The 24,309-nt window shown below is 37.8% G+C and overlaps 2 protein-coding genes across 4 annotated transcripts; one reads left to right on the forward strand and one right to left on the reverse strand.

Annotated features, from left to right (window-relative positions):
* Positions 1-151: 151 nt before the first annotated feature.
* LOC131793737 (serine/threonine-protein kinase mos-like) lies at positions 152-14,290 on the forward strand. 3 transcript variants are annotated; one of them, XM_059111209.2, is made up of 3 exons: positions 152-358; positions 3,630-3,682; positions 11,257-14,290. In XM_059111209.2, the coding sequence occupies exon 3, from the start codon at positions 11,464-11,466 to the stop codon at positions 12,397-12,399; it is 936 nt and encodes a 311-aa protein (XP_058967192.2). In that variant the 5' UTR covers positions 152-358; positions 3,630-3,682; positions 11,257-11,463; the 3' UTR covers positions 12,400-14,290. The 3 variants fall into 3 exon arrangements, with proteins under 3 accessions (XP_058967192.2, XP_058967193.2, XP_058967194.2); XM_059111210.2 differs by lacking the exons at positions 152-358; positions 3,630-3,682 and adding an exon at positions 6,366-6,462; XM_059111211.2 differs by lacking the exons at positions 152-358; positions 3,630-3,682 and adding an exon at positions 10,112-10,251.
* A 3,605-nt stretch (positions 14,291-17,895) lies between these two features.
* On the reverse strand, positions 17,896-24,268 carry LOC131793632 (protein kinase C and casein kinase substrate in neurons protein 1-like). The gene is made up of 5 exons (XM_059111064.2): positions 23,824-24,268; positions 22,278-22,544; positions 20,954-21,290; positions 19,450-19,570; positions 17,896-19,050 (listed from the first exon to the last, which is right to left on the reverse strand). Exons 1-5 carry the CDS (start codon positions 24,131-24,133, stop codon positions 18,910-18,912), a joined length of 1,176 nt encoding a protein of 391 aa, XP_058967047.2. The 5' UTR covers positions 24,134-24,268; the 3' UTR covers positions 17,896-18,909.
* Between the last annotated feature and the right edge of the window lie 41 nt (positions 24,269-24,309).

Here is a 24,309-nt window from a genome sequence, read left to right on the forward strand (position 1 = left end):
AACCTCAAGCCCATCTTTCGTCAACGCGTATAACTTCATTTCGTCCTCAGTTTCACCCGGAAAACTGAGAACCTCCCGGGGACCAAAAGGGACCACGATTAACTAATCGGTGAACTTCACCGACCAAAAAAGCCGTGGGCTCAGATAAAATCTTTCTCAATTCTCTAACTTTTACACGGCCCCAGGGTTGAAAGTACCAGTGGCTTGCCATACCTTGGTTTTAAGTGCTTTTGTTGTCTCTTTTCTCGTAATCTGAGGATATATTTAGTGGAATTTTGAGCTGATATGGACGTGCATGACTTCATTATTCTCTCTACTGCTAAGCTGCTGGAATTAAACTGCTTTATCAAGCTGTGAGGTAAGTTTATTGCTATATTTTGCTTTGTCTCCGAGGCCGGAAGCTAAAACTGTGATAGCCAGAAAAAAAGAATTCCGCCCTCCTCTTTAATTCTACCGTTCATCACCGAACGAGTAATGTGACCTATCTTTGTAGAAGTGTGTGTTAATAGAATTACAGTGATCCAGTAGATACTGATATGGTTTGCATCGACCTAACAAATATAAAGATATTTTCAATTTTTGAAGCAAATTATCGTAGGTCAGAAGATTTCATTTCAGTTGCAATTCATGGAAACCGATAAGTATTATAAATAAAAGGTTAGCCAACGCGAAAAAAAAACATCTTATCAAAGCCTTGCCGATGAAAAACTGAGAAAAACATATGATATGTGAATTTTCTGACGAAAATAGCGATGATAGATATTGTCAATTTTTTTATTTTAGTCTCGTGACCTGTTGTTTATCAAACCACGATTTGATTGGTCGCTTTTGCAGGTAGCTGTCACCCTTAACTGAACCCAGTTTAGTTACATTATGTATATGGCCGGACATAATGGGTTCTCTTGTGCTTAGTCAGAGGAAGATTCTTGTTGTCAGAGCGTTAGGCCGCATATTTTCGCACTTTGAGTCTTCAATGAATAGACACATTCTTTCTTTTCTGGTGTAGTTTGTCTCACCCAGTGAAAGAGGGAATGGATCGTAATCTATCAAATGAATTATCAGATGGTTATATTATGGTAACTAAGGTTGATCGATGCGAATATGTACCGATCATCATCGATGCGCACCGAATATGAACTCGCAAATGCTCAGAAATTTTCGGCAACTGATCATAAACCATATGTGGTACCACGCAATACGTCAACTCTTACTGAGACTCCATAATTTTTTCGCTAGGGAAGGAATTCTTGAATTACGTCAAAACCCCAATTAGACAGTATTTAAATAAAACAAAGAAGCTTGTGAAATTCGCCTCGCTTTCAACAAGAGGCTCAATTGACTCGGGGCGCCATTCAAGTATCTGGAAGCCGGGCAGGTGGTCGAGTCACGTTGACGCTAAAATTCTTTTCAGGCCTCCCATCTGCAATGTCTTTAGTTGTAACTCTCCTACGAGGATCATTTCTTTACTTGGACTTAGACAGAGTAATTACTTCGACGAGGGAACACAAAGGCAAGTAGCCATTTTCTGTCTATTTCCGCTCCTGGACCCATGACCAAAGGTAAAAATCTCATCTTATCAATTGGTGTTTACAGCTGAGCTCTTCAGTACCAGCCAAAGCTAGCTCTCTGTTCTACTCGGGTCCCTGACTTCCTTTACGCCTTGCAAGCTTTACACAGTTGTTATGTTCAGTCCACTGCAAATGTCGCACGCTGTCTGTTCACACCTAAGAAGTTAGGTACTTGATTGTTTATTGTTCGTGGTGCCCTTCTTCTTAACTATTCAATGGCAGTTTGGGAAAATTTGTCTCAATCAAACTCTTTGTAATATTTTTGCTTCTTAACTCCTCGGCTTAATGATACTGGTTCAGCTGCGAAGCAATTTGCATCCAGTATGCCAATGATCTTTACCTAAGGTCAAGGTCAAGTTCAAGTTCACTTCAACGCAATAATAAACATTAATTTTACAACATTACGATCGTACACTGGGCCGGTGTCCGTAATTAGAATAATTATTTGACTTTGTTTCCTGCGATTTTCACACTCTCTCTCATGCCTTGAAGGGAGAGAGAACGTAAACTAAAGTGACAAAAAGAAGGAAAGGTAACCTTGATAAGTAGATGGTAATCTTAAATTAACTCTGCGCATTCATGTAAAACTTGTCCCTGGCTCAAAGAGGCTGAATAATGTTCGATTTAATTTTCGCAAAATTAAACTTCATACGAGCTAGTAGTCAATATTGGACACAGGGAATTTTCTCATTTACATCACAAACCATTTGACTTTAGAGTTTTCTACTTCCAAACTCACTGGCGGCTTTCAAAAGTACTTTTGTAGAAGTTACCAAGTTACCATTGTTGAACATTAAAAAGAGCCGGTTACCAGAGAAACCTTGACCCCATCAATTTATTTGGAACTTATTTTTATGAAATTTACTCCTTGAAAACTAAAACTAGCGAGTGTTTGAAACTGACGTGCAGTTTGACTTGGTGTTGGTAAGTTTTTTTTTAGAAGCGTGTGTTTTCGTTGAGCAGGAACGGTTACCGGTTAATTTGTCCTTAATCAATGGTTCAGATGATTGCTTTAAAGAGAAGTAAATCCACTGTTTGTCTAAGAAAGTGCCAGATTTTTTTGCTCTCCGCTGAGGGCAGGTGCTAGAGTAGGTGTTGGAAAGCAATTAGTTACGAAAACCTGGCTGACCGCCAGCTACTACGTACCAAATATTTTTAGTTATGATTTGCCAAAACCTGTGAGCCAACACGAAAAACATGTGCTTTCAAGGGAAGCCTTTTCATGAAATTAAGGAAATTTCATTCAAAAAAGACTACCGGGAAAAAGCCGCGACAAAAAAACTCGTTAGAAAAGATTACCTGGCCAGGTAGTTAAACGCTCCTTTTTATTATTCGTAGTGAGCATTACCAAATGTTTCTTTCGACTGCTGTAGTTAATTCTGCTTCTGACAATTTAGCCACAGGGTAGGTTTTTTTTTCAAGCAATAGATGGTAAACATGATTATAGATATGGCAAAAAAACCTGAAACAAGTATATTCGCTGAATTCGAAATTACTGTTAAATTTGAGCAAAAATATATTTGTACATAGTTCCAGTGGTTAAGAAACATTTTCCAGCGGCTGCTGACGGTGTAACTAGCGGCTGAGCCGTAGGGCAAAACTCAAACGAGAGGGCCTTATCGCAGGCTAAACAGACAGCGGTAGACCGTTGGTAAGCAGCTATCACTGAAACCCCTGTATAGTTCAAGCAGTCCTGTCCACTGGGATTGTACTGTGACATTCGATGCCGAAACGTTTTGGCAAGCCCTTGGAAAAAAAGTTTATCTGTTTATTCCGTGGAATTATGATGTCAGTGGCATGAGTGATTAATTCTTCACTGAAAAAATGTACGTTTTCCTCTAACACTATTTGAAACTGCCCTGCAAAGCAGCGACGTCGCAGACCCTTTATCCATTAATGAATGTAAAGTTATATTATTCATTTCAGTGGAGGAAATTATATTTCTCTTTGCATATTATCATTTTTTGCCGACAAATACAGCCATTTTCGAAATTCACTGGAAAAAAAAGAAACGTTTTACATATCTATTTTATTAACTCGTTTATTTTTATTTCCATGTAGGGTCTGACATCTTAGGAGAGGATAATTTCCTAAAGTCGACAACTAAATCTTTGGTAAGTGGAAGCAATCCAGGCAAGATTAACATACGAAATTATTTGCATAAAGTAATAGGAAAACGTACTGAAAACTGAATGTCCAATTATTTTCTGTTGTTATTGATTAGAATGACAAAATTTAATCCTTTTCTTTAGTTCATTTAATTTTATGAGAAAATTTTTTCAAACTGTCAAATCGAAACTGAATAATTTTTTTGGCCACATCGACTTATTTTGACATATATTGTCACCCGAATAAATGCAATCGATACAAACCCATTGCAGCTGTCGAACTGATCTCTCTTCGTAATTAACTTATTTCGTTAATCCCTTTTCATTGACAACAATTGACTGTTACTCAGTGTCCATACAAGGACAGTCAAAGAATATTATGGTTCCCTCGTGGTTCTTTGTCGATGAGAATGGTACAATACTCTGGTAGCTTTTACGGTCTATTGAAAAAAAAAAAAAAGTGAAATAGAACGTATTGTCATCGCCGATATAACACCTGGGTTTTGACGCTTGTGTAATTAAGAACCAATTTTTTTGCACCTAAAAGTTATTATTCAAAGCTCTTTGTACACTTGTCTTACTTAGAAGCAAGTATTTGGCTTAGCTTCTTTTGTTGTCGTCGTTGTTGAGTTGATTTTGTTTACTTGCTTTTTTTTTTTTTTTTTGCTATTTTTATTGTATTTTACTTGTCGACATTGCTCTCAATTGGAAAATTGAATTTGAATTTTCATGTAAGCAAAGTAGGCCGTCTGGGTTCTTATAAACAATAATTGAACTGATGTACATTTTCTCTGCGCCGATTTTGATTACAGCTCTCAAAATATATTTATTATTTTCCAAGCAGAGAGACTTAACAATTCAAAACTTGAAATATCTTTCAAAAATCGCTTTCTGGGGTTTATTTTGCAAGTAGTTTACATGGCAGTCAAGAGCACTCCTATTCATTTTCTTTCTTTAGTTTTATGGTTAAACTCAGTTCGCTTCGCTGCATTTTTTTCATTAACCATAACATGAAATAACATATTGAAAGATTTATCTGTTAATTAATTTCAATTCCGTATCTTAAAATGGTGAATACTATCAATTAAAATTCTAAAGGAAAATTGTCGAAATGCTTTCAAAAAGAGAAATGAGTTTGTTTGGTCAAAACAACAAGGTAGAGCTACGGCGGAGGTAGAGCTACCCTTGATGATTGTATTATGATTACAAGTCAGAACTTCGCTGAATCAATAAATATTTTTATTTCTGAGATTCTTTCATTGAAGGATTGGGAAAACACGTTAGGTTTTTAGACGGCAAATCAAATGTTACCCATCAGCTTGTCAACATATTTGAGCTCACTCAAGTCATTTAGAAACCAGTTTCCGCAGCCAACCAAAGTGATTTAAAAGAGGAAGGAAAAAATTATGAGAATATTATCCATCAAGTTAAGGTTGGCCCGTACAGTGAAAAATTTTGACATCCGACTCGAAAAAATGCAGCCCGAGGTCTCATTTTCAAAGCGTCGGTCAGTGGTGTTCACCAGCAAATAACCAATATTTCATGTCCGTTACGTCTTCTTATGTTGGAATCAAAAGTCTACTGCTGTTATGCGGAGTTGCTCAGAACTGCGTTCTTTTTATTTTTCCTTCACTCAACCCCTCCTCCCACTCTTTTCCAACTTCCACCATCTATTTATCAGACAATCTTGGATAATCATTGCTCTTTAAGATATTTTTCTTTACCTTATTTTTCCACGAGTGATTTGAATGAAACCTGAAACCACGCCAAATCCTCGAAGTTAAAAAATCAGTTTACGTACGGCAACTGGCACTTCCTTGAATTTCCATAGATTGTGATGTTTATCTTCAAATTTCCGTCTGAGGCATCTATTTATTAAGAAAACTTTGGACATTTTTTTAACCTAAACTTGGCCTTCAGGTGAAAGCAGGCGGCATGGGCGACATCTCTGTTTTGTTTATTTTTTTGACTTGCCCACATTTCATTGGTGTAGACCGCCACTGTGTGTCAAATTGTCTTCTCATTCATCACTTACTCTTCCTCTTCGTCTTTAACGTTTTGTCTACTAGTCTGGCTAAACAATTGCAGAGCCTTGAGTCAAATTTCAGACTCATTTGCAAAACAATCAACTACAGCTGGGTCGAGACAATAAGCGTGGAGTTGTTTTTCAAGGATGGAACAAGTTTTTCATATCAAATTGACTCTGGGAATATCCCAAGATGAATAATCTCCCATTATATCTTACTATTCAGAAAAATGAATTCATCATTTGACCACGTATACCTGTCGCCAGCCTGCCAAAAGACGGGTTCCATTTGTTATCTTTTAGCTAGATTTAAATACATCTAAGTTCACGCTACTAAAAACCTATTACCTCGAGCGCGGAACCGGAATTTCCACAACACTTATGTCAACATTAAAACTTCCGAACTCATGCGTATTACTGCCAGATCGACCTGTCTAGAAAATTCTTTTATCAGCCGTTTTAATTTTTTTTTAAATTCCCAATTTATTTACAATTGAAAGGAATTTTATTCAAAAAAGTCACCGGTTTTTTCAAAAACCTGCCATGTTCATAAATATCTAACACTTTTCTGAACCTTTAGTTATTCTGTTCACGTACGTGCGGCCTTTCCTAGTTGAATTAATCAATGGTTACCACGTATTTAAGTCATGCATATTGGCGCCTTTTCCCTCCTACTCCACACATGTGCAAGTTAAATTGCATCTGTTATTTTGAAAGCATCCACTTGATAGAGGCTATTCCTTGACAAGCCGTTCAACTGGTAAGATCTGCAAGTTATAGCTTGCAAATACGCGTATCTGCTCAGTTTCAATTTGAATTATACTATTAATCCAACTGATATCGATCTAAGCCTAACGACGAAGGCGAATCGTCGGACTAAGGTATGGTAAATATATACATATATATATATGTATAAACATACATTCTTTATTTTGATTTGCCATGACCTCCAGCTTTTCCGCTCAACGGCTTCTTTCCGAACTTAAAAAAAATGGTTTAAATACTCTTTTCTTTCATTCTCCAGCCCTCGAAATTCGGCTGCAAACTCTGAGAGCTTATTCGCACCGGATAAATTCAGTTTGTTTCGAGTCGTACATGGCACGATACTATAGGCCGATTAAATTAAGACGATCAGAAAGTGAAACAACAGCTATATTTACGACTAAAATTTTTTTGCAAACAAGAAGACTTTGGAGTAAGTATACAGAGATGATGTATTTTATACTTTTCATCTTCATTGATTTTGAGTATCAAGTAGTTTCATTTGTTTTATCATGGTACTTGCTATCTACAAAGCTGTTCTAATTTGAACAAAACACTCATAGAACGTAAAAACTTTATGGGAATATGACAAGGCAGGGGCTTATTTTTCAATTTTTTTTTTTATTATGGAGAGTTCAAGGCTAAAATCAAAACTGGCAATTGAGATTATTACGTAACGGTGCAAGTTCTCGCTCCCTCTGGAGTCGATATCGATTTACTTTACTCTTACGCTAATGTTTTGTTTAACGACTTTCAGCCGGCCTCTATTGTGAAAGTGGATCACCATCCTTTAAAAATATTTTTTAATACAAATGCCAAACTTTGAATAATGTGAATGATTGATTTCTAAATTGATTCGTTTCTGACCTCTTATAAGCTATCGTATTTACAGAGCCTGCACGCGAGGTCTTTATCGACTCGGCCCTAAAACCAACACAACTAGAATTGGAATAGAGATATTTCATCGCCAAATTTTTGAAAATGAAATCAGACGCTTTTGACGAGTTTGCGCCGCAAATGTGTGTACTTCTTCATATCTAAGTCTTATTTTGTAATGACAATAGCAGGAACAGATATGTTTATTTATAAAAATATCATAAATATCTTAATTACTTCTTCCTGACTGACGTATCATTCGAGGGTAGCAAAAAGGAAGCGAGGAGGGGTAAGGGGGCCTGATCCCGTTTCACGTATTTATTTCTTAAAAATTCACGCGTCAAGTGTAATTTAAACAACATTTCAGGCGTCACGAATTCAAAAAGTAAAACTTAAAATCCCACTGTAAAAATTCTCACGTCGCGTATTAATTTCAGGCTTTGTCACGCATCACGTATAAACTCTTTGCATAATATTGTCACCCTCTCATTGAAATTTATACAACTGTAAATTTTGCTTGAGGATATAAAGTGATCTAACTGGCTAAAGTCACAATTTGAAGTAGAAATAGCTAACCGGAAAAGTACGATAAAAGTGTTAGATAGAGAGAGTGCTTGTCATTAGTCTGATTTCGTTGAAGGCAAACACCAAGGACCTTTAGCAAACCACTACGGCGACGGTAACGAGAACGTGGCAAAACAAAAGATCTAATCAGCAGAACAATAGCTCAGCACGTGCGTTTTAAAACTGTGTACATTTCTTAGCCGTCATCTGCAAAATAACAACGTAAATTCATCAAACTTTGCGTGGTTCGAGAAAGGAAACCCCGACAGCAAATTATTTAAGTTTTCATTTGGAACTCAACGCCGCTCTCATACGTTATGCTGAGGTTAACTTGTGGCGCTGTAAGAGAAGGTAAACACATCCAGTAATTCGCGAGATTCCAACTAAAAATGTATATTTCTTTTTAAATCGAAGTCTCTCTTGGCGTTGCCGTCCTAACTGCTAAAGGTCCCTATTAGCTGATATTCTTCGCCAATAAATTCATCTACACAAGAGACCAAATAGGATACACAGTTTCACTTATTCTGAACTTGGCTCTTGGTTAATTAATGACTTCCGCAGTAGGTGAAACTGTTTCGAACCTAGGACGAAATCAGAAAAACCAACCAACAAACAAACGGAATAGCAGAGCGAAACAATCAAATGAGCAGGGGCACATGGGCAGAGCATTGGTTTAGAGAGCGAAGGAAAGAGACTGGGAAACAAAGTGAGTGATTCCCCGTGATCCCCTCTGGCTTACGAAATGAATTTGTGACCACGCCATTCCCGACCGTTCGGGCCGTTCTTCAAGCAGCGCTTGCACCCAGCTCTCTCTCGACAATTTTAAAACTAACTTTCAATCCAAAAAAAAAAAAATAATAATTATAAAACGTGAAAAGAAAGAAAAAGGAAAATTGCTTATAGTATAATTTATTTCTTGCTAATACACATTAACAAATTATTTTAAAATGTATCGATATTTCAAAGTTAGGAAAAAAATCCTAGAACAAAACAAACGAAAACAACCGAAACACAAAAGAAAAAAAGACTGTCTGTGCGAGGCAATAAATTATCGCCTTGAGGTTGTTATTTGATGTTGTTTTTTCGCTCTAACGGTGTACCAGCGCACTCTACTTCCGGCGGAAATGAAGTAAACTCTCATGACCAATCAACAGAACTCATGCCATAATTTATTTGATAAATCTTCGTTTTACCTAAGTGAAAGTAAAGAGACTTCTTTTAAACCCGTCAACACATTTATAGTTTTTTTCCTTATTCCTCAAGTCGTTTTTTCCCCTTTTTTTTTAAAACGTACCAAGGAAGACGTACAGATTCATGACGCTGATCACGGCTTTGAGACCATTCATGCTTAATTGCTCACTTACTACGTTTGTTTCGAGTTATTGTTTACCTCTGATCTGCTTTGTATTAATTCTTTCCAAGTCTCTCTTTACTAAGAACGAAAGTATTTTACGTGGACCTAGAGCTGAGCAATTTTAGCAGGAAAAATGTAAAATAAGCTATGAACAACAAAACACCTGCAATGAACTAATCTTCAGCAACTGGATTATCACCCGGCTCCAATGGAGGAGACTGAGCTCAGATATCTACGCACCAGAGCAACCGCAATTCGGCCAAGTTACAGTGTTTTATAGATTCAAGATAGAAATTTGAGCAAGTCTTTACTCAGGCGTGCACATTACTAATTTGAGAGTGGTCCAACATTTCTGACTAGAATCGAACGCATGTAATTGCATAGATAGATGATCTCTTTTATTTATGTCTGTTCATTGATAAACCAATTCCGAGCTATCGATTAATTTGCCAAAGAAGATTGTAGGAGGAAGCATTTATTATGCGACTGTAAGTAATATTTAAATACCCAAATATTGAGGTATCTTTCGTACTTCAATCTCCTTTTTGGTCATACACTGTTTTCGTAAGAAGATCGTGAAAAAGGTCGACGTCTGAACAAATGCCACAGTATTTGCCAGGTACTTGTAATTAAAAAAATTTGCCCTAGGAAACGTCTCTTCTTTTGTTTTGTTTCTTTTTTCGTCGTATTCTATAGTAGCGTCTGACTGATATCGAACAAAAAAGAAAGGTTTGTTGAGTACAACTGGTCAAACCATTGAAGTTTTTACTCAAAATCCAGCTCGACTACATCCTGAAAATTGTGTGGCGCTTTTCTGTGAATTTATCAACCAACCGCGACAAAAAAGCCAGCTGTCTTGCGCATTTGAGCACAGGAAGCCTTAAGGAGTTTCATTGAATAGGAAAACGACATTGTCATATTGGCTGGGCATTGCTTTGTCAACAGGCGAGCGACGCGCGCTGTTCGATGCCAATGAGCAAGATCAACTCGGAGGTGAGAATTTAGTTCTATTTATTCTGAACCACTCATAACAATCCGGCAAAAATTTTTTCCCTGTTCAACCGAGCAGCTGTTTACGAGAATGTTACCTGCTCAAAGAACTTTCCTTTCAAGGGTCATTGGAAGGTATCAGACAAAGGAAGCAGCTAAGCGACAAATTACCAGTGCTTTGTACAAGTTGCGACGCAAAACTGGTGATTTTACGGGTACTTCTGCTGTACCGTTTCCCTCAAAACTCAATTTCAAGTACTGTTCTCCAAAGAATCTTCAATCATTCGATGATATATCGCGTTCATCATGATGCAACTCAGCTATCTCGATATCAGATTAAAGGTTCGTGAACAAAAGATCGTAAAAAAGTTCGATTCCACGCATGAGCGGATAATGCGATAACTTGTTGAATAAATTCTATTGAATTTCATTGAGGCTGGCTTTAAATACGATATCTGACAGCCTATCGCAAACAAATGCGTAATACTTTGAAAACCAATCTTTGACACGTTTGTTAACTGTCCTTGCTTTACAGAATAGCATTTGTTGTTTCTGGGTCGATCGAGTCGAGAGGCACGCCTCTTTATGCACGGAACAGACATTAAGCGAGCGTTGATAAAAAGGCCATTCGAAGGAAAAGCGGAGAACGATTACGAAGGAAACTGCTTAATAATTCACGATCGCTATTATTATGACCTAATTGACATTAGTTCATGCCGGTACGATAAACGCTTCGAAACGAATTAAATAGCATTAGACCTCAGGGCATATATTGGCCAGACACGACAGACAGGAAAGCTGAGGTCGGTTTCAATCTTGCTTCCGTTGTCATAAATTACTCTTACAATCGAGCGAGTTTGCACGCGTTGAAAGCATGTAATAAAAGGCTGCCTCGCAGTCACGCCTCTTTGGCGGGTAACAAAGAAAAAACTACCTAACACGCGCTGTGATTGGTTAACGCTTTAAATGTCAACCTCACTAACCAGCTGTTTGCTTGTTTTACATCAGCTGAATAGGACAGTGGCTTGCATTTCCACCGAAGTTGCGGGCGACTTCAACGGAAGAGCCTCCTGGAGCCAAGAAGCTGGACTTCGCTTTAAAGGCACCGTTGCGAAGCTGGCCTTCCCAGGCTAAGGCCAGACTCACAAGCGTTTCAAGAAACTGACTTAAAACAATTTAAAAGCTCTTGGATCGAGGCGAATTTCCCCTTAACAAATGCTGGCGAGTGATAACCTTTCGCTAATTCGCAGTCGGTCTATGGAAACAATGGTCTCTCAATGCAAGGCCTTTGTCCGAGAAATTGAAATTCTCTCCGACGATGAAGCAGCTCTAGTCCAAGTCTCAAAACTTCTCGGAAGTGGAGGATTTGGCTCAGTCTACGAAGGAAAATACCTCGGAAAAACTGTGGCGGTTAAAAAAATGAATACGAACTCAAAAAATCCTCGAGCAGTGTTGCAGAGCTTTCAAGCGGAGACCTCTATAGCATCCTTTTGTCATCCTCATATCGTTCGAACTCTAGCAGCCTCGAGTCTAGATTGTCCTTTATCCGAGAGAGTGATCGTCATGGAGTTTGCTGGGCCAAGAACATTAAGAAATATTTTGGACAATGAGAAGGAGGATATTAATGAAGAAAGACGAATGAAATTCGCTTCTCACATAACAATGGCCTTGGAGTTTATTCATGCACAGGATATAGCGCATTTAGACGTTAAACCGGCCAATATTTTGGTGGATTCTAAGGACATTTGCAAACTGGGCGATTTCGGTTGTAGTCAAGTGTTAGACGAAGGCGATGAGAATCTACCTGCTAGCCCAACCTATTCATACCTGACAGGGACGTTTGCCTATAGGGCACCAGAACTGCTGAAAGGAGAACCACCAACTCCTAAAGCTGACATTTATTCCCTGGGAATTTGTTTATGGCAATTGTTAACAAGGGAACAGCCTTATGGATCAGAAAATCTTTATGTTGTTGTCTTCGGCGTTGTTGCCTACAATTTACGACCACGTGTACCAAGTGGAGACGCGACGTCGTGCCATTATCAACAACTAGTGGAAAGTCTTTGGCAGGCCAGTCCGTGTTTGCGACCCACCGCTAATGACACTAAAAAAATTTTACGATCACTACATAGACATCCGAGTGCGATTTGAGCAAACTGCTGCCGAGGTATATTTCTTTTCTGCTCTACACATGTGGGGAATTCTTAGCCGTTGATGTCAAACAGAACCAATTAACATTTAATGTGGTCGCGTGAATCATCTTTACAAATGAGTCATTTTCTTGCCTCCAAAGTCGTCTCAAAAACAGCCTTTTCATGGAGGTAGAAACACATCGACTTAATTCAACGTCAAGTATCTTAAATTTTAGATAGCGGAATTTTATGTCATATTCGCTCTTAGAAATCACACTCGCTAAATGTAACACTGACATTTCGGCTGAGAAAGCGTGATTTTGTCTTAACTGCTTCTCACAGACTTTTCCTTCCTTAGCGAGCATGTCAGGGTTATCGCTTAAACTCTTGGAAATTTAGATTGCAAAATTGTTTTAAATTAAATTGTTCGAGATAAATTCTATTTCCTACCACAGGGAAATTAACAAAGACATTGCGCGAAAGTCTCTTTCGTTTGCTGTTTTGTGATACGAATTCATTTGCTTAAATTGTTTGTAGAGACCGTCTTTCTCTCATCTTCAGTAATAGGAGGAAAAACTGCAGTAGTTTGACGAAATAACAAAGGTATTTTTGGGGTGTTTTTTTTGGCGTATCGGTTAACTATCATTTAATTTCTTCTCGCAGCTTGAGTCGCTGTTGGGCGAAGCGGTTTAGTTATCTACGAGTCTTTACCAAAGGGCGAAAGGAAAACCGTTTATCTAATTATTATAAAGATTCTAAGAGTCGGCATTGAACGAGTGCAAACCACTTTTGACAATAATAGCAAAAAATAATAACCTTTTCCGGCCTTTCATTCGCTTCAAAGTCATTTTTAACTTTTTATCGCTAAAATGTAAATTTATGCAGATTTTATATGTAAAGTGCTTTTTAGATTTAATACCTGTGATCGTCAGCTACGACTTTGATATATAGTGAAAAATAATTATTGGTAAAGCTTATTTAATATTGTTACAAAAAGGAACCGTAAAGGACAGCTCAAAGTTCATGAATTTCGGATATTTCGAGGAAATGTTAAAAAAAGATGGACATTCAATCGAAGAGAGTCAGATCTTATAAATTCGAAATTGTCATTATTTCATTGACAATATATTGACCAAAACATATGCGACACCAAAACCAAACTTTTATTACCGGATTGATACTTTCGGTAACGCAAATAGTTATTCTGTTATTTTTAAGTACCTATGACACAGGAACAACTCAAATTATAATATATTTTATTTGGACCTCTGTGGCTGACTCCGATGGCTTTCTCGAGCTAAAAATAAACCAAGCAACATGGTCATGTTTACAGAATTTACAAAACAATAAGAGCGACGAACACATAATACTGCAACACGTGTGCTCTATCCTAGCGACTGTTTCGTATGCACTTATGGTTCAATATAATTTTGATTTAATTATTTCTTGCAGAGATACATGATGATGTTCTACCATTCTTAGTCGATAATGATTAGATTCGGATATTTCCCAACTCATTCAAAATGTTGTTAATTTGCTTTTTGAAAGCAGAGGTTCCGGAAACTTGAACTCAACTGATTTCAGTACTTGTAGAAAATTTGCATTTTTAGAACGCCATTGTGCTCACGGCACAAAATGAAAACCAAACACAAACATGCTGATGGACATTTACGGCGACTAGGTTCAATAATACTTAACTAGTGTAGGTAGCTTGATTTTCAGATTTGTAGAAAATGATATATTTAGTACACTTTGAACGGTATATTTCGTAACTTTTGCTGAAAGACACTTCATCGCTTGTCGAATAGACGAGTCATTTGTTAAAAAGCCCTCGGGTAACTTATTGACATTATGTTGTCTATATTTTAGATAAATTTTAATGGAATAAAGTGAATATAAAAATGCTAAAAGATGTTAAGTTTTTTGCACTCAGTTCCTAGTTGCCATTTAGTAAAAACATAATATATTTCGAAAAGAATTTTTTTTTTGCTTGGCAGATTATTTCAGAACTGGAGTTGTTGCGTAAGCAGAAGACTGTCTCCTATGATAATTTGAACGTTTAACTTTCCACTTTCTTGGTGGAGAAAGCTTAAATTTTGATCTTAGAGAAGTTGAGATTTTTGCGATCAAAAACGAATCGGGAATCCTTGCGATGTGTCTCAGTTGCAGACCAAGAGAAGTATGACTGACTGCAAAACTATTAATCTGCTTTCAGAATACACTTATTTTACTGAGCTGTTAAACCTTTCAGTGCTGCAAACCTAACTGAAGTGATGCCTCAAATGAGCCCAGTTTCTTCTTACAACTGACGTTCTCTCTTTAATTCATCCCTGAAAAAATTAACATAATGATCTTCAAACACACATCTCGTTGTGCTAGTATGATAATAGATCTTGCACAATATTTTGTGAGACTTTTTGCCAGCGGCATTTAATTGTGACTTATACATACAATAAGTTAATCCTGCAATTGCACAATTCTGTTCCTTTCTTTTACGAGTAAGAGCGTCTATTTGAGCAGAATATTTAAGAGGTCAGTTGCAGGTTACAGGTGGCTCCGAAGAGTTGTGAAATTTCGAAATAACATTACCCGTTAGTACGAGTCACTTTCAATAGCATGATCCATCGGTCCAAGGTGCAAGACTGTTTTTTTATTTTCAGATACTCTGTTATTTAAAGATAACATTAGCTCTTGCTGTCCATTCCGTTCACCGGTTTCCATAAAAAGTCGATCACTGAAAAGAATTCGAAGTTCACGTTTTAAAATGAAATTGAGTGTAACTCAGCTGAGCAATTACCTCAAAGTCTAAATTTCGACGTGTAACTTATGCAACAGCTAATACACACGAATATTCAAGCCAATCTACTTTTCCGTTACGTGACGAGTTGTCCAAACAGATGGCCATTGCGTGCACAAATGACAAGGCCTGCAAGATGGAAAATGTCATATCTTTTTACTAAAATTGAAAGTTAATACGCTGCGAGTGGCAGAAAGATCAATACGCACTACTGCTGCCTAGTAACTGCAGCTGTTTAGCACGCAAACGAGCATGATCATGACTAGTTCAAGAGAAACTACAAGGGTACTTCAATTTTTTACAAATTCTTGTTTCGCAACAGCTCTATGCTGAATTTAAACTGCGTGGATATCTAAAACGCCATTTGTTTCCTTTTTTTGTCGAAAGTGAATTGCTTTCGTATGATTAAAATATGCCGTACCCTTAATTAAGTTCCGCTTCGTTTGTTACCGAGCTACCTTTGGCGCTTTACAACGCATAAGTATAGCCGATGGGATTATTGGGGCTTTCAATACTTCTCTAAGGTTTTGCACAGATGGATAGCCAGTGACCAAGTTAGCAATTCAACTGTTACCAGAACGTAAACAATAATTTAAAGTCGACAATTCTGGCTGAAAAATTGCAAACACTCAGTCTGTGTCGATTTGCATGACTCCCTAGGCAGCAATCAGCCAATCTAGTGAGGACGAACGCCAATAATGGAAAGTTTCTACTTGAGCAGTTCCGGGGGAGTGCCCTTAACTGGAGTCGAACTCCATTCGCAAATTTGTGTTAGCATGGGAGGATGTTAAGGTAAACCTTTCAGAAAACGAAGAGTCCAGAGCGAAGAATAACTCGCAATCGCATAATAGCGATTTTATTCGATCTGACATCAAATTAATTTGAAAAAAGATTCTACTTACTAAGTGCAATCTCATAATTAATAGATGGAACCAGAAAGGCGAAGTAAATGCCCTCGAGAACCAAGAGAGGATGTAAGCAAACCAACGTGGTTCTTAAAACAAGCCTAAATACAAACGCTTTAAACCCCATTAGGTAACCGAGAAATCTAATCCTAACTTAACAGTTCAGTAATACTTTTCGGTTCACTTACATCTATGGCGAGTTTCTTAAATGTCCTTGAATGCGGCATACATAAATCCGGGCAACAGGTAAGCGGTAAAAGCTCTGATCATTTCTGTACGATTATCGGCATAAGAACTGCTGAAAACGAAGCTACTCAAATAACTTTTAACAAAGCGTGCACTGTTTGTGACAACTAAACGTAGAGTCCTTAAATAGTTCATTGTCTGCTTTAACACTTTCAATGTCGTAAAGACGAAGGAACCAGTCCCGCAGCCGATCTTTATGCACTTAAGCTGATCATAGGATACCGACCAGCTTGATCATCCTATTCTCGTACCTATGCGCTGCTGTCCTTCCTCAATAATTTATTTTAAATGTATTGTCTAGTCGATTCTTTTCTCTTACTTCGCTAAGCCTTTGATCCATGGTTATTTCCTCCAGAAGAAGATTTTCCTCCCTCCCCCCCCTTACTCGTTTATAAATCTTAGCTGATCTTAGCTAATTAAGCGTGCGAAGCTATTTTGTTGTTTTACTAATTCAGTGACCTGAAATTATCTAAACGCAGTTTCTAAAGCAATAAGATTCAGAAAAAAAAAATTGGCGTCAAGTTTGTATTACTAAAAGTCTACTCCGCAAAAAATGCCTTATCTTGTAGTTTCGAGAATGGAGCATTTAACGCCAATCACATACAAACCATTCAACCCTTTGTAGAACCAAACACTCGCACGAACATATGCTTCACAGCCATCGCCAGAGGCGCCCTCCATGATAGAAAGCAGGTTATTCCATTGTGTTTCATATTCAGGTAGTCTTACAAAAGATATTCTCGGCGGCCTGGGTGTCCAAAAATAGAGCTCACAGCTTGATACTGCTTGGCATTGTGAAGGGAAATTATCAGACAGAATAAAATCAAAAGAATCAATGCGCTTCTCATAAGAAAATGATCCTGAACTGACAGTGTTAGAGCCACCTGTGTTCTGGTGCACGCGCAAATGAAACAGATGCTGAGCTTCACGAGAATTGAAGTACTGCTTGCCGCCTAGGCAGCCAGTGCTTGACGCGATATCAAGCTGCACGTGCGCGCAAGGAGCCGTTGCTTTTGTATGTCTCTGCAAAATCTCTCACGCTTAGCTACAGGATCTGCTACGCTTTAAGAAGGGATGGAAAAGGCCATTTGAAAAGTTATCAGGCATTTTGTTTTCTGTTATATCCTGATCTTGTTTGCTTTTTTCATCTTCTTGCTAGTCTGTATCAGACTCTCAGCAAGCGAAAACGCGCTAAAAAGCAGACCACTGCAAAAAGGAAAAGAAAAGCGTTTGTCAGAGTTAGATCTATTCTAGTCTATCCGTTGCAACAGGTCTCTCGAATAACTTGAACCTTACACAGCTACTGTCTTCCAAGCCGTCCGATAGGAAATATAAACTTGATTGTGTTTATAAGGGTTAAGATTTTAATGGATAATCTATTCAACAACATTTAAAGGGCCCTCGTGATAATTTAAAAGCATACATGAACAAAATGACTAAAAACTACAATAAATGTAAAAGACTGATATGGTCGACGTTTAACGTTGAAGAAAATGAACCCCTATTTACAAAAATCACACCATCAAGCGGCATTACGAATGTATTTCCCTTTAGAGCAACTCAGCGCTATCGTTTGGGTTTGCTTTATTACAAAACGATCCTTTCTCTCCCGTTCATTGAATACCATGACTGTTCACATCCGTGTCTGCAGTTGTTCAACCCAGGTAAGCCCTTGGGTAGAAGACCTATCGGCAGGAGGTCTGTCAACTTGTATTTATGGAATGGTTGATATATGTAACCAGTTTACTTAAAAAGTACACACAAAGCCGAATATAGAGAATTTGCATTCGCCTGCGTAACTGGCGTTTTGTGCCCTGTAAGTGACAAGGTGCGAAGCCGCGAGAAACGGTGAAGAGCACAAAAAACCGCCAGCTACTGACGCAAACTGTATTTACACACGTCAGAATAAAAAAACTTTGGAAGAAAAAAGGTTACCCTTAAATTCCCTTATAACCATTTACTGTTCATTTAAAGGCAGTTATCCGATTTGGCGCATTCATCAGCTGTGACATGTTTGGAGCCATGAATAACTTAGTTAATAACAACAAGAGTATAGATTGAACAAAAAGTAAACGTTTGCTACTGATTAGACTTCCTCAGAGTTCTTTTCTGTAAGTTCGTGCGCACCTCTTTTGCTCGCTCGCTCGCTTTATTTTTCGATTTAAGGAGTCTCACTATTTGAACGTGTAATCAGATTATCCGGTTGAGGGGATAAAGGCTGGATTTGTACCGTTTTCTTAGATGCGGCAATCGATCCTCACGAGAGGAGGAGTAGCGTGAACTGATTTTCCTGCGAGGAAGCCAAATGCAGAGCCACATGAAGCTCGTGATAACGTTCTCTCAGGTTCTTGAAACATGAGCTACTGCTACCAAAAAAATCTTCTTCAGGAAGACGAGCGGATTATTCGAGCGAATATTCCTACCTTAATCACTCCGTTTTCGTGACTACCCACGAAGTATCTTAATCAAATAAAAGTGCATCTCGCGGCAATTATTTACAAAAAAAAAAACTAAAATTAATCAGAACTTATAGGTTACACTAACTGAAAAAACTACGAAAGGGTTTCTCGCTTCAACTGGCTTACAATGTTGCACAAACAGAACTCTTCTTGGTGCTAGGGGAACCTTGTTTTTCTTGCGAAGTATTTGTTTGATTGGCAGCCGTCTGTTGTGGTTGCTGTTTCGAAATCGTAACTGTTTGTTCTTCTTGCCCGGTGTATTCCTATCAAAAAGAAAGTAATCTTAAAAATAAATAATAGATAAATAGATACAATTAATTAAAGAAAGTTAGAATGGACCAAATCAACCTTACTGTCTACATTGCAGGTTTTTACTCTTAGTCCTTGACGCAGAAGATGTATTTTCACCCTTTAGACCCTTCAGCTTAATATCAGTGTCTATATTCTCCATACTCTTCTCTATACATTTCCTTTGGTACTGACAAGGAGAATTTAATTAACAATCAAGGGCTTCTCTAGTGGGTGATCATTTCCCTTATTCTCGAGGCCTTTATATGTCTGATTCAACACTGAGACTGTTAAGAGAAAAAAGATGTTACTCGCTCTCAAGGGGTTAAAAGGTTAAAGAAGCGCCCTGTTTCTCATTTTACGAAAAAAAGTACCTCAAATTCTGGCCATCGTGTTGGCATTTCAAATCCCAAGTTAACAGACCACCATGAAATATCTGCCGAGGCATCTGCGGCTTCAAATGCTTTACTGAGACCAGTGTAGATGCTGGACATCCTGCGATCGGAAATATTACAATTAAACTGAGACGTTCGTCATAGTGATAATTTAAACTGATTCATTACTTACATTACTTACTCGTTACTTGCACATCCTGTATTGCGCATAAAAATCACGTAATCAGGCTTAACTTTAAAATCCCTTACATGTAATTCCAGCGATCGCAATTGTACTGTGAACCAATGAAACGGCGCGCGTGATCAGGACCACTACGGGCATAATTGGGGTTAGATAGGCCTATCATAATTATCTCACAAGCAAGCACGGCGACATCGTTTTCATTGTAGTTTTTGAAAAAGACATTGGCAAGGAACATCTAAAAAAAGTTAAAAAAATTTTTTTTTCTTTTTTTTTTCTTAGGAATCACCATAATTTATCCCGCTCGCCTCGGACAAGATCGATTCCATGCGCAACCAATTGAATATGACGGGAGGTTTACGGTCAACTCGCCAGCTCAACAAACTCGCCACCGCTGAGAATTAAAACGCTACCGGTGGTGATTTGACTCGGACGTTCCCTGTAACCTCTTTTACGAAACTTTCGTCAAATGAAAGCTTAGCTGTAGTAGTATATTGCGAAATTAGAACCGCGGACATATACAGTTTATGGGACTTGGACTTTTATGTAGCGTCTTAATTACAAAAAGTTAACCTTTCATATGAAATAAAACATGTTGATAACACGAAGATTTTGATCATGTTGCGTAACGTGAAACCAAAGTGATTTTTCACCCTGAGTTTTGCCGATGTTTATGAAATTTGATAAAACTCGCATCAATTATGAAAGGTACGATGTAATTGTACATTGTGAAATTAAAAGTGGACTTGGCGTCCTAATTTTGCGTTAACCACATAGACTATCGACGTGACCTTTTCGCAATCAAATCTAATGAAACTTATAACATGAATGCTGAGATCTGTAATTTTATCTCTTTACCGGTTTTTCTTGGACGAAGATCGTAAACGAGTCAATTCGCTGACGGTGGCGATTTGACTCTCATTGGTGGCGAGTTAACCGGATACGTTCGAACGGTAATTTACATGAACTTGTTATTAGTGGTCTCTAATCATAGTTTTGGATGAAATAAATTTCATTTGACCTGCGGGTGAAAATCAAGCAAAACAATGGTCCTCGTAGATGAGCTGCAAAACCTTCGCAAGTTTTTCGTGTTTCGCGAAAAAAAAAATCACGTCTTGAGTGCGTTTTTGCTTTCGTTTTTTCTACAACTGAGACAATAAGATCGTTTGTACCATAAAAGGTGGGAATTTTTCTCCTACGCGACCATCTCCCTCAGGCGACCACTTTTGTCGGCACTAATGGTGGTTGTTTAAGAAGAGAGTTGAATACATTATCATAATCAAGTGTTAAAAAGGCACACACCTGTTGAAATGCGGTGACAGCGACAACTGCTGAGAGTAGTTCAGGAGGGTCTGTTTAAAGAAGTTCTTTCGCTCCTCTTCTGACTGCTGACATTTGTCGAACGTGTAGCGCATGTCCTCTACATACTTGGGGTTATAATTTCCAATATCTCTCAGACTATCCTGATATTTGTCTCTTGTGGTCTGAACATCATTTGCAGCTTTATCTGATTTATCCTTCAGCTTCTTCACTTGTTCCTCTGTGACTGTACTTCCCTCCACACAGGCCTCCTTGTAAAGCTTCTCAGACTGATCTCTGACCTTACAGGCCTGGTAGTATGCCCGTTTGCATTTCAACACTGTTAGATAAAAAATCAATTTAAGTCCACAGCATTTTTATCATTTAACTCCCATGAATGACCAAGACAGAATATCTTCTTATGATATCACTACAATATCAAGCAGACAAGAGAAGAGAATAAAGAAAACATAAATTTGGGGATTATTAGTAGATCCAATACCAAATTCTCCAAAGTAACTAAGAATTGTAAATAAAGTAAATAAGAATTGTATGGCAGACAGTAAGGAGAATTTCTAATGAGATCTTTGGGGTGAAATAGTTAATATTGGAGGGCAGGTGGAGCAAAGGTAATGACAGGTGAGGACAGTAATTGCCTGGGCAGCAAGTAGGTCTCCATGGCAACCTCCTGTCGACACAATTCAGACAAACTGATGCATGAAACAAACACTAAACCAAAAAGTGGAATGCAGGAAGTGAAATGAAGGAAGGAAAATTGCAGAGCTAATTGAGCAAAAGCACATGGCAATATCACTACAAAGTTCTCTACAGCTACCACATTACATTGGTGAAACCTCTATGATGACTTGGATTTGGCATCACCTTAACAATAATTAACTTAACTTTGTACATGTACATAGCTGAGAATCCAAGTGAGAAGTCAAGGAAAAGCTATAAGCTGTAAGGGATGGGATGTCATGAAACTTTGGTGATAAGACTCCGAGGTCCTATTAACTAGTAAAGAATGAATGTTTTCCATTGTACATGGAATTTTAAAAAATTAATTCTCCAGCCTAAATATCCATTGTTCACAGTTTGTACTCTTCATGTAGCAACATCATTTGATCAGGTGTATATGTTGTGGTTCAATTTTACCCTTGGTTCAAATTTTATTTTCTTTTGTTTTTGGGTATTTTAATGTATGATAATGAATTTGAAAAAGGAAAATAAAATTTGAACCAAGGATAAAATTGAACTATGACATATATCTAAGCAAATGAAATATAAATAAGTTTAACAGTCCATTTATAGTCAATTTAATGATCACCTTCATCATTTCTCTTGGCCCAAGGTTTCTGAGCTTTACTAAAACCTTCCTCTGCAGTTTTGGTTTCTTTCCAGCTAAGTAAGGCCTTGTGATAATTTGACGACTTCCATTGTTGGACACCTCCATTAACTTGCCCAACTCTGACTTGAAGTTCATTGTGAATTTCTGCCAACTGATCAGCTTCATTAGTGATGTTCAGCCAGGAAACTTTAACTGATCCATATTCTGTACTTTTAGTGATCAAATCTTTCCATTTTTTACTCCAACCTAAATATCGGAGGAAATACTGTAAGGAATACTACATGTGCAATTCCTAAAACAAAAATTTATGTAAAATTTTAGTTGAATTATCAATCTTCTCATTTGATTAAGTGCCCAACCTGGTTTTCAAGCAACCATCTCCAAAAAGCACCCATCATGCAGGTAGGAAAAGTTGATAAGCATCTAACCTTGAAAAATTAGCTCCCACCCCTTCCTTCTCTCTCATTCCACCACCCCCCCCCCCCTCAAAAAAAAAAAAAAGGAAAAAAAACCAACAACAACAACAAACAAACAAGCAAACAAAAAGAAACAAAACAAAAACAAAACAAAACAAACAAAAAAGCTGAAGTGCACAAGAGGAGTATTGACTATTATTTCTTTACTGGCAAACAATCTCTAAATTCACTGTCTATAGTACTGGTCTTAAAGTTTTGATATCATTTATTGTTTTGTTGCAAGAAAAACTAATACTACTTGCTGAAAACGGTGAGAACTTAATAAGCTCCCAGCCGTGAATAAGTGTCTTCTCTCAAACTGTAAGAATTGAATAAGTGCATGAGGAGCTTAATCAAATTAACACTGTAGATTATTCCAATTGTTGATAGCTGTTTTAAATAATGTTAACCATCAATTGATAAAATAGAATTTAAATTGTTGTTGAGAACATAAAATATAAAAAATTACATGAGTACCTCTCTCATGTTCTGGTTTATTGTCACATATGACGATTTGCGTGAGTTGTAGTTTATCACAATAACGGAAACTTTCAACACTTCCAACAGCTTCCAGCTGAAGACAACAAGATCATACTGTGCACCTGCTCACAGAACTATACTGAGTATACATCCCCCGCGTGGTCGGTATTAATGCAAATTTCTAAAGAGAGCCCCTAACTCCTGGTCGCCAACCTTTTAAGACCAGAGGAGCTCATTAAATCATTGTTGATTACTCCCAATGCCTTATTATTCCAACTGTTAAATTCAGGGATTAATGAACTTTCGGTAAAGGTATGCAAAACTTAATTGAAAATATAATGCACCATTTCATCATCAAATGTATTTAATTATTAATAAACTGTGAATACACAAGACCTTGAACAACGTATTAACAAATTGAATGAAATATTGACCGCAAAATTTTATTCAACACCTCAGGCCACAACAACCTGAAAAAGGAACACATTTAGGTACTCCACAAACCTGCTCCCAATTTGTCCATTTTCCAATAGTCTGTTGCTATGTTAAGAATCAACGAACTTAAGTTGTTACAGATCGTAAAAAGATACCTTGTAATTTTGAGGCATACAGTCCTTCGATTTCTGCCCTTTCCACCAAAAGTTTCGAAAGATCATCACAAAGTTTGGCACCGTCATCGATTCGCTTCACCGTCCTCTTGTAACTGTTCACATCCCAAAAATTAAAACCGGAAAGTGGCACAGCAGAAGAGTTTGCTCCCACGGAATTTTCATCGACTTTCTGGTTGGTATCTGTACTGCGATCTTCGATGTGTTGTATTTGGGGGTACAATTTATCTTCCGTCGTCTCGTTGGGAATATCTGTTCCTGGTAGGATAACTTCTTCATTTCCATCTTCCATTTCGGAACCTTTCGATCAAACAGTTATTACTGAAAATATTTGCAGTCGGTTGTCAACATTTAAAGCCTACAATCGAAAACAATTCGGTTTCCAAGGTTCAGAGAGGGAACCAGTTGGAACGTTTATTATCAAAGCTGTCTGAGCCCACGAACACAACGCTTGGCAGCCTCGCCGAG

Source organism: Pocillopora verrucosa, chromosome 9, assembly GCF_036669915.1.
Source record: "Pocillopora verrucosa isolate sample1 chromosome 9, ASM3666991v2, whole genome shotgun sequence".
NCBI lineage: Eukaryota > Metazoa > Cnidaria > Anthozoa > Scleractinia > Pocilloporidae > Pocillopora > Pocillopora verrucosa.